At 43.8% G+C, this 12,565-nt stretch overlaps 1 protein-coding gene across 1 annotated transcript; it reads right to left on the bottom strand.

The window, feature by feature from the left end:
- Nucleotides 1–323: 323 nt before the first annotated feature.
- On the bottom strand, nucleotides 324–4,557 carry LOC123180070 (uncharacterized). Its single transcript, XM_044592028.1, has 6 exons — nucleotides 4,374–4,557; nucleotides 4,178–4,266; nucleotides 3,749–3,841; nucleotides 1,766–3,637; nucleotides 1,420–1,603; nucleotides 324–1,323 (listed from the first exon to the last, which is right to left on the bottom strand). The coding sequence occupies exons 1-6, from the start codon at nucleotides 4,474–4,476 to the stop codon at nucleotides 719–721; spliced, it is 2,946 nt and encodes a 981-aa protein (XP_044447963.1). The 5' UTR covers nucleotides 4,477–4,557; the 3' UTR covers nucleotides 324–718.
- Nucleotides 4,558–12,565: the final 8,008 nt, after the last annotated feature.

The following is a 12,565-nucleotide window of genomic DNA, read 5'->3' as shown; positions in this document are numbered from 1 at the left end:
CTCTAGTTTCTGTCCTACATATGATAGGTTTTACTTCATATATGCAACTTCATCTAGTGTCTGTTCTAGATGTGTTTAGTTCAAGTTCATATATGCAGATGCTATTTACTTTCTTTCCGTCAGATTGCATGACTTGCTTTATCGCGGCTATATTAGTCATGCTTTATCTAGTATTTCTGTTAATAAAATCATTTGGTAAATTACTCATAATTCCAACAGTTGGCTCAGATTTTGTTTTCACTTCTTATCTTGGCCTTGTAACCGAACCGAGTCATTGAACATTGTATGCAATGAATGAGACAAGAATGAAATGAAGCACAAAATTCAAAGGAAAACTGGATCATGTGTAACAATACAAATAATGCACCAAACAAAGACCAAAAATCAGAATGTTTGTGTTTTCCTCTAGGATAATGTGCTCAACTGTATCATTACTGCAAGGCTGTGAATGGGGAAAGGTGGCATCTGATCTCAGATTTAAATCCAAACTGAAGGAATAACTATGAGAAATTTTGTAATGGAGGCATGAATAAAGGAGTTAATGCAACAGCAGGGGAAGTATTCCACCAGCATACATAGAGTCCATATGTTCTACATGAAGCCATCTCCCCCAAATCCTACATCGTAGTAACCCGACTCGCAAATAAGTAATTTGCAGCAGGCTATGTACATTACCTGGTCAAATATCTCAACCACTACAGGTCACAGCCTTAGGGTGTCAGTTGATATGCGACGCGAGTTCGGCCACAAGCTCTTCCAGAACATCGTCACGTATCATTTCAGCAATGTCTGCTCCGAACATTTCAAGTTCAGGGTGATGGTCCAGGGGCAAAGGCTCGACACTGTCCAGATCAAATGGCTGATGGCTCCTTCGCATGAATACTACTGTTTGCCAGACATTTTCAGCTAACTTTCTCCAATCCATTTGAGGCCAGGAGTTCATCATGATTTTTGAACACAGGCTGCTACCTGGAGCCGTCATGTCAGCCAAGATTGAGTTAACGAGGTCGAAAAGAAGCTTCCTGTCTGATTTCGACCACAGGAGCAGCTTGCTGTACTTGTTTTCCAGCCATACGAACACATCTGAGCTGAACTGCCACTGGTCTGGGTAGACTGGAAAGCCACACGCAGTGCCAAGCATCTCCTGGACATAAGTGCAGTCCCTGTCTTCCTCATCCTTAAAGATGGGTAGCTGCTCCTCCTTTACCTGGTAATCTGAAATGTCTGTATCGTCGCACTCATCGCTCGAGTATGCATCCGAATCATCTCTGCGTGTATCAACTTGATCGCCCATCTTCAGCATCTTAAGTTGAGCTCTGAGTCCTGCATTTATGAGATGAAATGGGAATAAAAGATTACTGACAAGAATATGAATCATATTAAGTGCAGAAGAGTCAGACTTGGTTTTGGTATGCTTGCCTTGAATACCATCATTGACACTTTTGAAGATTCCAGAATAAGTAGCCTCTTCTCCAGAACTTTGTTGCGATGAAGCAGTTGGACTTGAGCATTCGCAACTCTCAGCGCTTACAGAATAAGCAGACTTTACTGCTTGGTGATCAATTTCAGCAATGTCACTCTCCATTAATTGGCTTTTCACCTCCTGAAACCAAATGTTACCGTTTTGATAATGAGAAAGTAGCAGTAGTCTCAAAACTGAACATTTCATAACAGAGCTTATATTCTCGGCAAACTAATTTGACAACAGAATAATGGCAGATTACTTAATAATAAATAACAAAAAAAATTGTAATGTATTGTGTACCTTCAGTGTTATGTTATCTTGATTATGAATTACTATGTCTTCTTCTGGCTCTGGTAACGGTGTTGCTAGCTTTTGTTCTGTCCATCCTGCCTGACCTTCCAAATTTCGCACATCATCATGTGGAATAGCCAAATCAATAGCTGTGTGATCCTCAGTACTGATAACGTCACCTGGATGCTCATTATATATGTTGCTTGTCCTGGGTAGATCGGAAGTGCAGATACTGTGTCTTGTTCTCTCTGAAGTTACATAAATCTCTTTCTCAGGTAGCATATTTTCCTTTCCTACATGAACAATAACTCGCCCATTCTGCTTGGCTTTTCTGATTGGTAACCTCTTCCTGAGAAGTCCATTTCCAGTATCATCAGTGGGTGTATTCAATAGATCCTTCAGAATGGGCAAGTTAGGTGCAGAGCGCCTCCTCCCCGGTAATTTTGCAACAGTGGTAGATGAGGTTGGGAGAGACTTGGACCTGGGAAAATTCCTTGATATGACACTTCTTGAATTATCTCCACGGTAAATCCCTGTCTTCCAACCATCTTTGCTGCTAATACCAAGAGGGCTGGCCGGCATCTCTTGCGCATTACTGGAATTGGTGTTTGAATCTGACAAACGCTTGTGGGTGGTTACCTTCGTTGCATCTCTAGTAGTGAGTTCAAGCATCTCACCTAATGTTCTTGTATCAGTAGGAACTGGATTTTCAGCTCTGGATTGGCAGGCCATTTGCCATCTTTCAGAGAGGTGCTTTCTGGCCTTTCTGCTCACCGATGATCCAGCAGAATGCGTGGATGAAGAAATTGACGAAGTCTCATCATGAGAAGTGGAAGCAGCCTTTTCCCTTTGACAGCCAACTCCAAGGTAGCGTTCATTCTCAGATGGTTTCTTCCAGCTACCCCTTATAGATGTTTGTATTCTAAGCTTCTGTTCAGGTGTATCTCCTTCTGGTTCTGTAACTTGCACACTGCCATGTGCCATAGAATGTATGCCATCTTGCTTATGCGGACTATGGCGTGGGGGCTTCAACCATCGTGCACCAGTCCACTGACCAAACTGCGATGTTTCTTGGCTTGCTATAACCGGTGTAGAACTTCTCCTCTGAGGGTCTGGTTTCAGAACAACAATTTGCGAGGGCCTACGTGAACGCCTGCTCCCTTTTGGTGCCGAATGCTCCAGTGACACATCTGAAGTTTCTTCGAGATGCATACTAGGACGAGGATCCTCAGATTCACTATCAACTTCCGTTCTGCAAAAGTTGTCTTGCCCAAAGGATTGCGCACCAGCACCACTGCTTCCATGGGGGGAGCACTGCAAACCACTGTAACCAAGGACGTGCCCTGGGAATCCTGACAATGCAATACTGCTCTCCTGAAGGATTTCAAGGAAAACATCCTTTTTGGAGTACAGTATCTCAAGTGCTTCACCAAACTCCTTGGAATTCCGGTGGCCTTCGTCTGTGGAAAGGCGCTTTGCATCCAAGAACTTCTGCCTCACGAACTCCAGATCGGCATCGTTGCTTCTTGGGCGTGGCATCTCCTTGCCTGACTGCAACGCCTTGCGCATCGCCATGTTCTCCATCTCGGTCACCTCGAAAACATCCTTCAGTTCTGGCAGCTCATCGCCACTGCTCCGGCATGGCCGATCCTCGCATGAAACCTGGGCCACTTCCTCAGCACGTCCGGATAACTTCAGCCGCGGATTGCTCTGGATGTCACTCTGGCACCGGTCAAGAACCTTCTTGGACCTCGGCACGGTGTCGAGACCCATCAGCCTCGCAACGATGCTGGGCGCGCAGTGCGTGAACTCCACCTCTTCTGGCCCCTCTTTCGTCAAGTGTGGCTTTGCAGCAGCCATGTTCTGTTTGCTAGTGACTCCCTGCGAAACAGAGTAAAGACACAGCACCACAGGTTCAGGAGGGTAGGAGATCATACAGCAACGAATTTTGTATACAAAATGCACACTTGTGGAAACTCAGATTGGCCTTACCTCTCCATGCCAGTTCTCTTTCCCTCTATGCGCCTCTGCCGGCGGCATCGCCTTCCTCGCCCTCTTGGACCCTCTCTTGAACTCAAATGTGAACTGGTTGAAACATCGGAAGCATCAGGATTTATGGTCAACGCATAGCAGAACGAGTCAAACATGGAGCGTCATTCAAATTTATTAATAAAAAATGAACGAAGCATGCTCATTATTAATTTATATTTTGAAAATTCTGGAATAGAAATTTGAATCTGCATTTCGGGAGATACTACTAATGAATCTAGCAAAGACCAAGAGAGATCAACCTAATAGTAACAGAATCTCAGCTACGAAACAAGAGCAGCAGCAGCTCAAAGAGAGAGAACTGGGGGACAGAGGTGACAGAAGTCGGGAGGAATGGGGGGGGGGGGGGGGGGGGGGAGACGGGCCGCTTACAGAGGATTCCTCGACGGAAGACACCACCGGATCCTCCAGCACCGACACGGCGTCGCCCTTCGGCTCCGGAGAGGCGGCCGCCCCTCGCGCTGCAACAAAAGCGGATTTAAATCGGAGGGGAAAAAAGAAATGGGAGCGGAACAGAGGCCCTGGCCAACAAACAAACTAGCCGTGCGGATGAGGCGCCGCCGCTCACCTCGGCGCGACGCGGGGCGGGGGTGAGGGCAGCGAGGGGGCCTCGCCGCCGCCGCCGCAGCGCCTCCTCCTCCTCCTCGCGGTCCGGCGCTGCCGCGCAGCATCGCCTGGGCTGGTCGGCTTCCCCCTTTTCCGCTCTGAGACCTTTTTGGACTGGGCTTCTCCTCTCTCTCTCTCTCTCTCTCTCGTTCAAGAGGATTTGAACTGCGGTGGTCTCTGGGGCGGTGGGTCCCCCGCATAGGCATGGCCGGGCGGTGCGAGCAGAGCGGGTTGGGATGGTACTACGTGGCTCCGTACCCGCGCGTCGCTGCGGGTGGGTCAGAGGTGGAGCGGGGCCAGCGTGTCAGGGAGGGAGGAGGGTGTGAGTCTGGGGTGAGGTTGGCGAGCGGAGGGCGGTGGGCGTGGGGGTTCGGGTTTGAACTTTGAAAAGGCTGTGGGCACGAGGCGCGAAGGCCCAGGGCCCACACCCTGGTCTAGTCTCGCGCACAGTGATGAGCATGCGCACTCCCAGGGAGCACCACGCCGTTGCTTCCACGGCTCCGGATTCCTTTCCTTTTTCCTTTTTTCTGCCGCATCAAGGTGTGTGTAGGAATCGGTCAAAAATGACGAATTTAGCATTTTTTAAAACTTAAGACAAAATGATATTTCAAACTATCATCCGTTTTCATGATGCCCGGGCCAGGGCGCCATGGTAGGTAGAACGATGCGCGGTTCAAGGGCGTCATGCGGTCCGACGTTGACCGCCCCAGACCATGGCGCCATGCGGTTTGGTTGAAAAAAAACACCAGGCCCTGCCGAGGCATCCCAACCCAACCATCTCTCTAATATTCTACTTCCCCTCTGTTACTCTCGCCCCCCTCCCTCCCACCCCTCTCTCTCTCTTGGTCTCTCCCCTCTGGATCTGAGCTCAAATTGTGGGTCCTCTTCCCCTTCTAACTATACCTGGTCATCCCTCGAGCCGGGCCTAGCCAAGCCCAGCGTAGAAAACCTAGGCCCGGGCGGCCTAGAAAATCAGGCCCGAGCCCGGCCCGACCATGTAAAAGCCCGCCAGGCCTCAGGCCGGGCCTCTTTGGTAAAACACAAATACGACGGGCCCGAGCCCGCCTCGGCCCGGCCTCCAGGATCAAAATCTAGGCCCAGGCCCAGCCCATGAGCATCGTCAGGCCGGGCTGCCCATGGCCAGGACTACTTCTAACCCTCATGGTTCTCTTCTATGTTCCGCTTTTTTTATTGGTTGAAATCTCCACATAAGATCGATTTGGGTAAAACCCTAATTCATCACTTTTTTTAATCATTGGATATTTGTATGAGAGGGTTAGGCATTTGGTAGGTATGGTGTAGGATTTGTATGCTAGGGTTAGGGATCTGGTAGGTATAGTTGGTCTTATAGTTTTTAGGTTAGGATAGGGTTTGTAGTAAATTTGGCATGGCATTCCCCAATAATTTGTGCATATTTGGTGTATGTAATGCAAGATTTAGTGTATGGGTATTTGCAAATGTGTGTATCTATGTGCAGTATGGATATTTGCGTGTATGTATTTATTCGCACATCTATGTATCCATTATGTGTGTACAAAGTTTAGTCATGGTGCTCGCATTTATCCTTGATTTAGTTCAGGATTTCCGGCGATGAGCGTTCAGTGGGAGGAGACGTTCCCGTCGACTGCGAGGCGCCTATGGTGACGTCGTAAAATCTCAAGATGATATGCCGGCTCAGTCTCTCAGAGGTGCTCATAGGGGTAGGGTGTGTGTTCATATGGGTGAGTGCATGCGCATAGCGCTTGCGTCTGTACTGTGTTAAAAAAAGGATATTTGCACTTGTATGGATATTGCTCCCGCATCTTTTTTTTTACCTGGGGGAGGGGTGGTGAAAAACTACTCCCCCTTTGAACTAAAACCATGACACTTATTTCAGATCAGAGGGAGTACAATTTTAACCATTTTTCCGAAAATATCAGACGAAATGAACCGGGTTTGAAAATATTTCGAAATATCATACCTTTTCATGACGTCTGGCCCCGGGACGATAGATAGCGCGACGCACAATCAACTCTGCCCCGCATATTTGTTACTCTTGTCCCCCTCCCCCTGCCGCCTATGTCTCTCTCTCCCCCTTTGAACTAAAACCATGACACTTATTTCAGATCAGAGGGAGTACAAATTTAACCATTTTTCCGAAAATATCAGACGAAATGAACCACGTTTGAAAGTATTTCAAAATATCACACCTTTTCATGACGTCTGGCCCCGGGACGATAGATAGCGCGACGCACAATCAACTCTGCCACGCATATTTGTTACTCTTGTCCCCCTCCCCCTGCCGCCCATGTCTCCCCCCCCCCCAATCTTGCGGATCTAAACTAAAAAAATGGTGGATCATCTCCCCCTTTGAACCCTCAAGGTATTCTCCTTTGTTCCCTCTCTTTTTATTGGTTGAAATATCTGCAATTGATTGATTTGGGTGGAACCCCTAGTTCATCCTTTTTTAAAATGGATATTTGTATGAGCAGCTTCTTATGTCTGATCTTGGCCCTCTTCGTTACTTTCTTGGGCTTGAGGTTTCCTCCACCTCCGATGGCTTTTTTATTTCCCAAGAAAAGTATATTCATGATCTTCTTGCTTGTGCGGTTCATAGTGGTGACCGCACTATTGAGACTTTTATGGAGCTTAATATTCACCTTCGTGCTTCTGATGGTGAGCCCTGTCTGATCCGACTCGTTATCGTCATCTTGTTGGGAGTCTTATCTATCTCGCCGTCATTCGTTTGGATATCTCTTATCATATCTATATCCCAAGTCAGTTTGTTTCTTCTCCCACTTCGGTTCACTATAGTCACCTTGTCCGTCTTATACAATATCTTCATGGCACGATCTCTCACCATCTCGTCTTTCCTCATTCCAGCTCGTGACATCCCCAGGCCTATTCGGATGCTACCTGGGCTAGTGATCCTTTGGATCGCCGTTCACTTTCTGCTTATTGTGTCTTTCTTGGTGGTTCTCTCATTGCCTAGAAGACGAAAAAAACAGACTGTGGTTTCCCGTTCTAGTGTAGTGGCTGAGTTGCGAGCTATGAGTCTTCTCACGGCGGAGGTGACTTGGTTACACTGGTTACTCAAGGATTTTGGTGTTTCTGTTACAAACACCTACTACACTCTTGTCAGACAGTACAAGTGCTATCGATATTGTGCGGGACCCCGTGAAGCATGAGTTTACCAAGCATATTTGTGTTGATGCTTTCTTTGTAAACACTGATGTGTAGGACCATGTTATTGCTCTTCCGTATATGCCTTCCGAGTTACAGTTGACGGACTTCATCACGAAGGCCCAGACTAGAGCGCAACACAGATTTTACCTCTCCAAACTCAGCGTTGTGGATCCACCGTGAGTTTGAGGGGGGAGGGGGTTAGAGTTATATTTATGATGCCTTTTGGTTTTCTGTATTTGGTCTTTGGCCTCCCTTCTAAACTTGTATATATGCTTGCTTTGGCCTCTAGATAATACTAAGTTGTTATTCCAAACACTTACAATTTGGCAAATAGTACTCCCCATTTTCTCATCATGTGCACTTCACACTACGGATAAATGACAAGCATGATACCAAAAGCAAAAAACATCAAAGTCCATGAACATATGATACAACATTGGCCAGTCCTCCAAATGAGTACAAAGGCACCCATGACGACAACAAAGTTTCTCAGGTTGAACTGTTGAAATATATTGCTCATCTCCCTCCATCAGTTCGGACTGATGGATGAAGTGGTTAGGTGCATAAACTTGCAATCAAGAGATTCAGGGTTCAAAACCCAGTAAACCCAATAAATAATTGTGGTCGGCCCCCGCTTCCGTTGCCCACATCATAAACTCGAAAGGAGCATAGACGTGAGGGGAGTGTTGGAGTATAATGTCCGACCCTCTTCCATATTTTGGACTTTTGGATGAGTTGGCTAGAGCAGGAATTCAATATGAACAACAGCAACAACAACAACAACAACAACAACAACAACAGGGAAACACTCTGCAAGATAGAGCAACTACACGCAAGCCAAGAGAAACTATGCAGCCTTATCATGCACCCGTAACCGTTGAGAAACGCACATGTTTATAATCCGGAAAACATGTTGTTTGAATTCTTATAAAATGAGGGAGCCCATATCTATTTAGAGCATATTTGATTCACATGATTTCTAAAACGCAGCAATAATATCATGCCATCTTCCATACTACAAAATTGCATGAATGTTTGAATTGCATAGGAAAAAATTTACAGAGAGAAGACAATAGAGAAGCCAAAGTTATGACAACCCTACTGGCAGACATTGCATTTGTTTATATGCGCCACAGGGAGAATGGTCATGGAGAGAAGAGGAGGAAGAAGCCAGAGTCGAATCAGCAGCCATGAATTTAGACAAAGAAATGTAGCATGTGCTTTTTCCTTCCCGGGCTTAGCTCACCTCACCGCCGGTTAGAGCTCTACATCCTTTCCTCCTACAAATTGGATTGCAAGATATTACAAAGCTTTACTCTACAAGTGAAGCGGAATTGATGGTGCCCTGGTGGCAGAGTCTTCTGGATCCAGGGCGGGTGGACCTGGCGGTGAGAGTCGTGGTGGGAGTCAACGGAGCATGTGTCTCAGGTGTGTGTGTGGTGGTGGTGGTGGGGGGCAGCCATGGCCATGTGGGTGGCATGGGTGTTGGTGTCCAGCGTAGCATGACAAATGAGGGGTGTGAGCGCCAGGGTACATAACTTGCCCGGTGTTTTCCCTAGCTGACGGCGGCATCGTTCATGGGTGTTGTTTCCTTCTTGAAGGCTCTGTCACGATTGCTCCATTCTCTTTGTGTTGCTCCAGGTGAAAACTTGATCCTCGAGATCAGGCGGTGGCGGCACTCTGGTGTCGTGTCTTTCTAGAAGGCAGCACCTTGAATCACCTCTTTGCGGTGGCTAGCTCATGGCGGAGGCCTCGGTCGGCTCCAGGCATTTCCTATTGGCCCATCTGTAGATCGCTTGGTGGTTGATTCGGTGGTGTTGCGGTGCTCCATCATCTTTGTCTCTGCCTTGGGTGTGTGTTGTGTGTGTGGTGGGGTGTTGTTCGTGGATGCTTGTATATTTGTATAAAGTGGCACAAAAGCCTTTTTTGGTAACTGGTGGTGCCCAAGTTGAGGCAAGCAAAGCATGCCCATGGAAGCGCCTCCGTGACTAACTAGCCTGTCTTCTACTGATGCGATATCTGGGGCTATCAAGATACTTGTGAGAGTCGCATATATGTGGGATTTCATTTTAGGTGGCGATGTGCAAACCAACATGAGGCCCACACCAATGGAGAGAATATGACCAGTTAGATATTAACTATGTAAATGTATAATATATTTCTCCTAAGGGGACATATCCACCCCACCCCCCTAATGAACAATTATTTATGCGTAAAAGGTTTTTGTATTGTTCATTCTTTGCTATGCTAAGTTTTACACAGGCATCTGCCATGTAAGATCTATTTTTTGTGTTTTCCATGGTATTTTTGTAAAAATAAGATGGCATCTTTCTCATATATCTTTTTTGTACTGTAAATACATGGCATTTATTTTCACAAAAACATGGGTAAAGTTTTTTATATTCGTTTTTTTACATGTTCTTTTCTCAAATTGCTTTTCATGAGAAAAAAAAATCCATGTGTGTCCCTCATTTCATACAAGGTTTTCCATGTTATTTTACATGGGAGACCATTTACATGCTTTTTGATATTAACTGTCCAGGGTTAACTTTTTTGGTGCATTTTCCCATAGCATTTACTATTTAGGAGCATGGCATTTATATTACTAAGAACATGGCATTTCTATTATTAAGAGCATGTCAATTTGTTATTAAGTGAATGTCATTTTATTACCAAGAGCATGGATTTTTTATTATTAGGTGCATGGCATTTTTATTATTAACTTCATGGCATTTTTATTTATTAAGAGCATGGCATTTTTTCATTAAGATGATGACATGTTTTTTAGTAAGAGCATGTCAAAAAAATTATCTATAGCGTGGTATAAAAAATAATGGCATGGCATTTATATATTATTGTATCTTGGCATTTTTATTTTTAATGTCATGGCATTTGTATTATCTCGATCATGGAAATTTTCCTTATTTTTTAGCATGTCATTTTTGAATAATTCACGGCTATGGCAATTTCCCCTTCTTGTTTGTACATTTTTATGCCAAATCTATAGAGACATGTTAGTTTGTATTTCTAAATATTTTCTTAGCACGCCATTATTTTTGCATTTTTAATTTGTTTCTTTAGATGTACAATACTTTTGTAGAGAAAATGTACAATACATGATCATTGTTGAACATGACAAGGCATTTTTATTTAAATGTCATGGCATTTGTATGGTATGTTTTATATCATTAAAATGAGGTCCAAAATCTATACCTAATGATAAAGGAGCTACTGCTTCTGGCGGTTCAGGAAAGTAACCCCCAAAGTTGCAAAATATTACCCATCAATGCCATCTATAATTTTTTTGATAAAAACGTTTTACACAGGGAAATCTCCAGTCTGGGCCGGCCCATGCAGTAGGGACCTCCTATACCGCGCTCTGCGCGCTGGGAGAAGATGCAGTGCCCCCGTTTGGGCCAACCCATGCCCGGACGGCCTGTCTTTTAAATTTCGTTTTTATTTTTTACTTTTCTTTTTGTTTTTCGTTTTTTCTACTTTTAATAATTTGGGACTTCAAAACAGTACTGAAAATTTAAAAAACTGAGAATTTTGAAATGAAATATTTAATAAATCATAAAATTGTGGATTCAAAAAATATTCACGATTTTCTGAAAAATGATTGCATATTCAATTATTTTTTTGAAAACAGATGTTAGAGAAATCAAAAAATGTTCATGATTTTTTTGAAAGTTTATGTATTAAAAAATGTTAATAAAATTGAAAAACAGTTTGCCAATTCAAAAAATGTTCATGAAAGGAAAAATATCCTCAAAATTCAAAAACTGTTCGTGACTTACAAAATAGTCTATTCATTCATAAAATGTTCATTGATTCAAAAAATGATCATGCATTTCAAAAAATGTTCGTTGAATCAAAAAATGATTGTGAATTTCAAAAACAAATTCCACTAGTTTCCAAAAAAAAATCGTCGGTTTTAGAAATGTTCGCCGGTTCACGATGTTTTTTTAAAAAAATCACACTTTAAGAAAAACGTTTGCAAATAGTATAAAATGTTCATGAATTCAAAAAATCTTCTTGATTTTTTGAAATGTTTGAAAATTTGTAAAAGTGTTCTCGAATTTGAAAAATGTTCAAGATTTCAAATATGTACACGAGTTTAAATTTTTTTCATGATTTCACGAAATTGATAGTGATAGTGTATCTCAGTGATGCAACAAAATGTGGTCTTGGCCATTGGAGATTGTGATTTTTCTTTCATGTTGCAACTCACGGGCCATTTTGCTAGTAATAGGTTTAAGGCTATTTAGTAGTGTGGCATGAAAATGAGCCTTTTTGTGTTCAATTAATTGAAGGCCTTTTTCTGTTTTAATAGACACTAAAGGGAAATGGGTTGGTTGGGAGGTGCTTTACTCAATGAACAAAACGTTCGCTTAGGTGGCATCTTTCGCACTGGCGTTTGCTTGTGGGGAACGTCAGCCAGTATTATAGGGTCCAAAACTTTTGCCAAAGGCACCTGTTGTGTCTTTCTTTCTTTTTTCTCTTTATTTTCTTCTCAAATTTCTCCTTTTCTCTCAACTCACGGTACAAGTCTCACGCAACTTGCTGTGTATATATACAGAACCAGTCGACCCAATATTCCTAAACGTATACGGACAATGCATCTTTCAGAATCTAATTCTAGCTAGTACTACACGGGCAACACAACCCTAGCCGGACTCATACCACTCCAAATACTAGTGCTAGGACTTTGCTTATACTATTTCAAAGCCGTGCAGTACTACTTTCATACTAGAGAACTGATTTACCTACATAACCAGACTTATACTACTAATCAAGAACAAATTTTTTCCGTGTAAAAGGTTTTATATGATATCATCCTAAATTGTACTGGAATATTATGACCAGTTTCTGTATTATTTAACCTAATGTGCTTATCAGTAAGCATATAATTGCACTCATGTAGGCATAAAATGAAATTTTGCTCATCACTAAGCCAGGCAGAATTGCAGCTCCAAGCACCACCCCCAA

The sequence above is a fragment of the Triticum aestivum genome, chromosome 1D (assembly GCF_018294505.1).
Source record: "Triticum aestivum cultivar Chinese Spring chromosome 1D, IWGSC CS RefSeq v2.1, whole genome shotgun sequence".
Lineage (NCBI taxonomy): Eukaryota > Viridiplantae > Streptophyta > Magnoliopsida > Poales > Poaceae > Triticum > Triticum aestivum.
The sequence above is the reverse complement of the archived record's forward strand: the minus strand, read 5'-3'. Positions and strand labels throughout refer to the sequence as shown.

Coding starts and splice junctions, on each gene's coding strand:
- LOC123180070 (XM_044592028.1), bottom strand. CDS start 4,476: ATGCTGCGCGGCAGCGCCGGACCGCGAGGAGGAGGAGGAGGCGCTGCG. Junction 3,638..3,748: donor AAGAGAACTGGCATGGAGAG/GTAAGGCCAATC, acceptor TCTGTTTCGCAG/GGAGTCACTAGCAAACAGAA. Junction 1,604..1,765: donor AAGATAACATAACACTGAAG/GTACACAATACA, acceptor ATTTGGTTTCAG/GAGGTGAAAAGCCAATTAAT.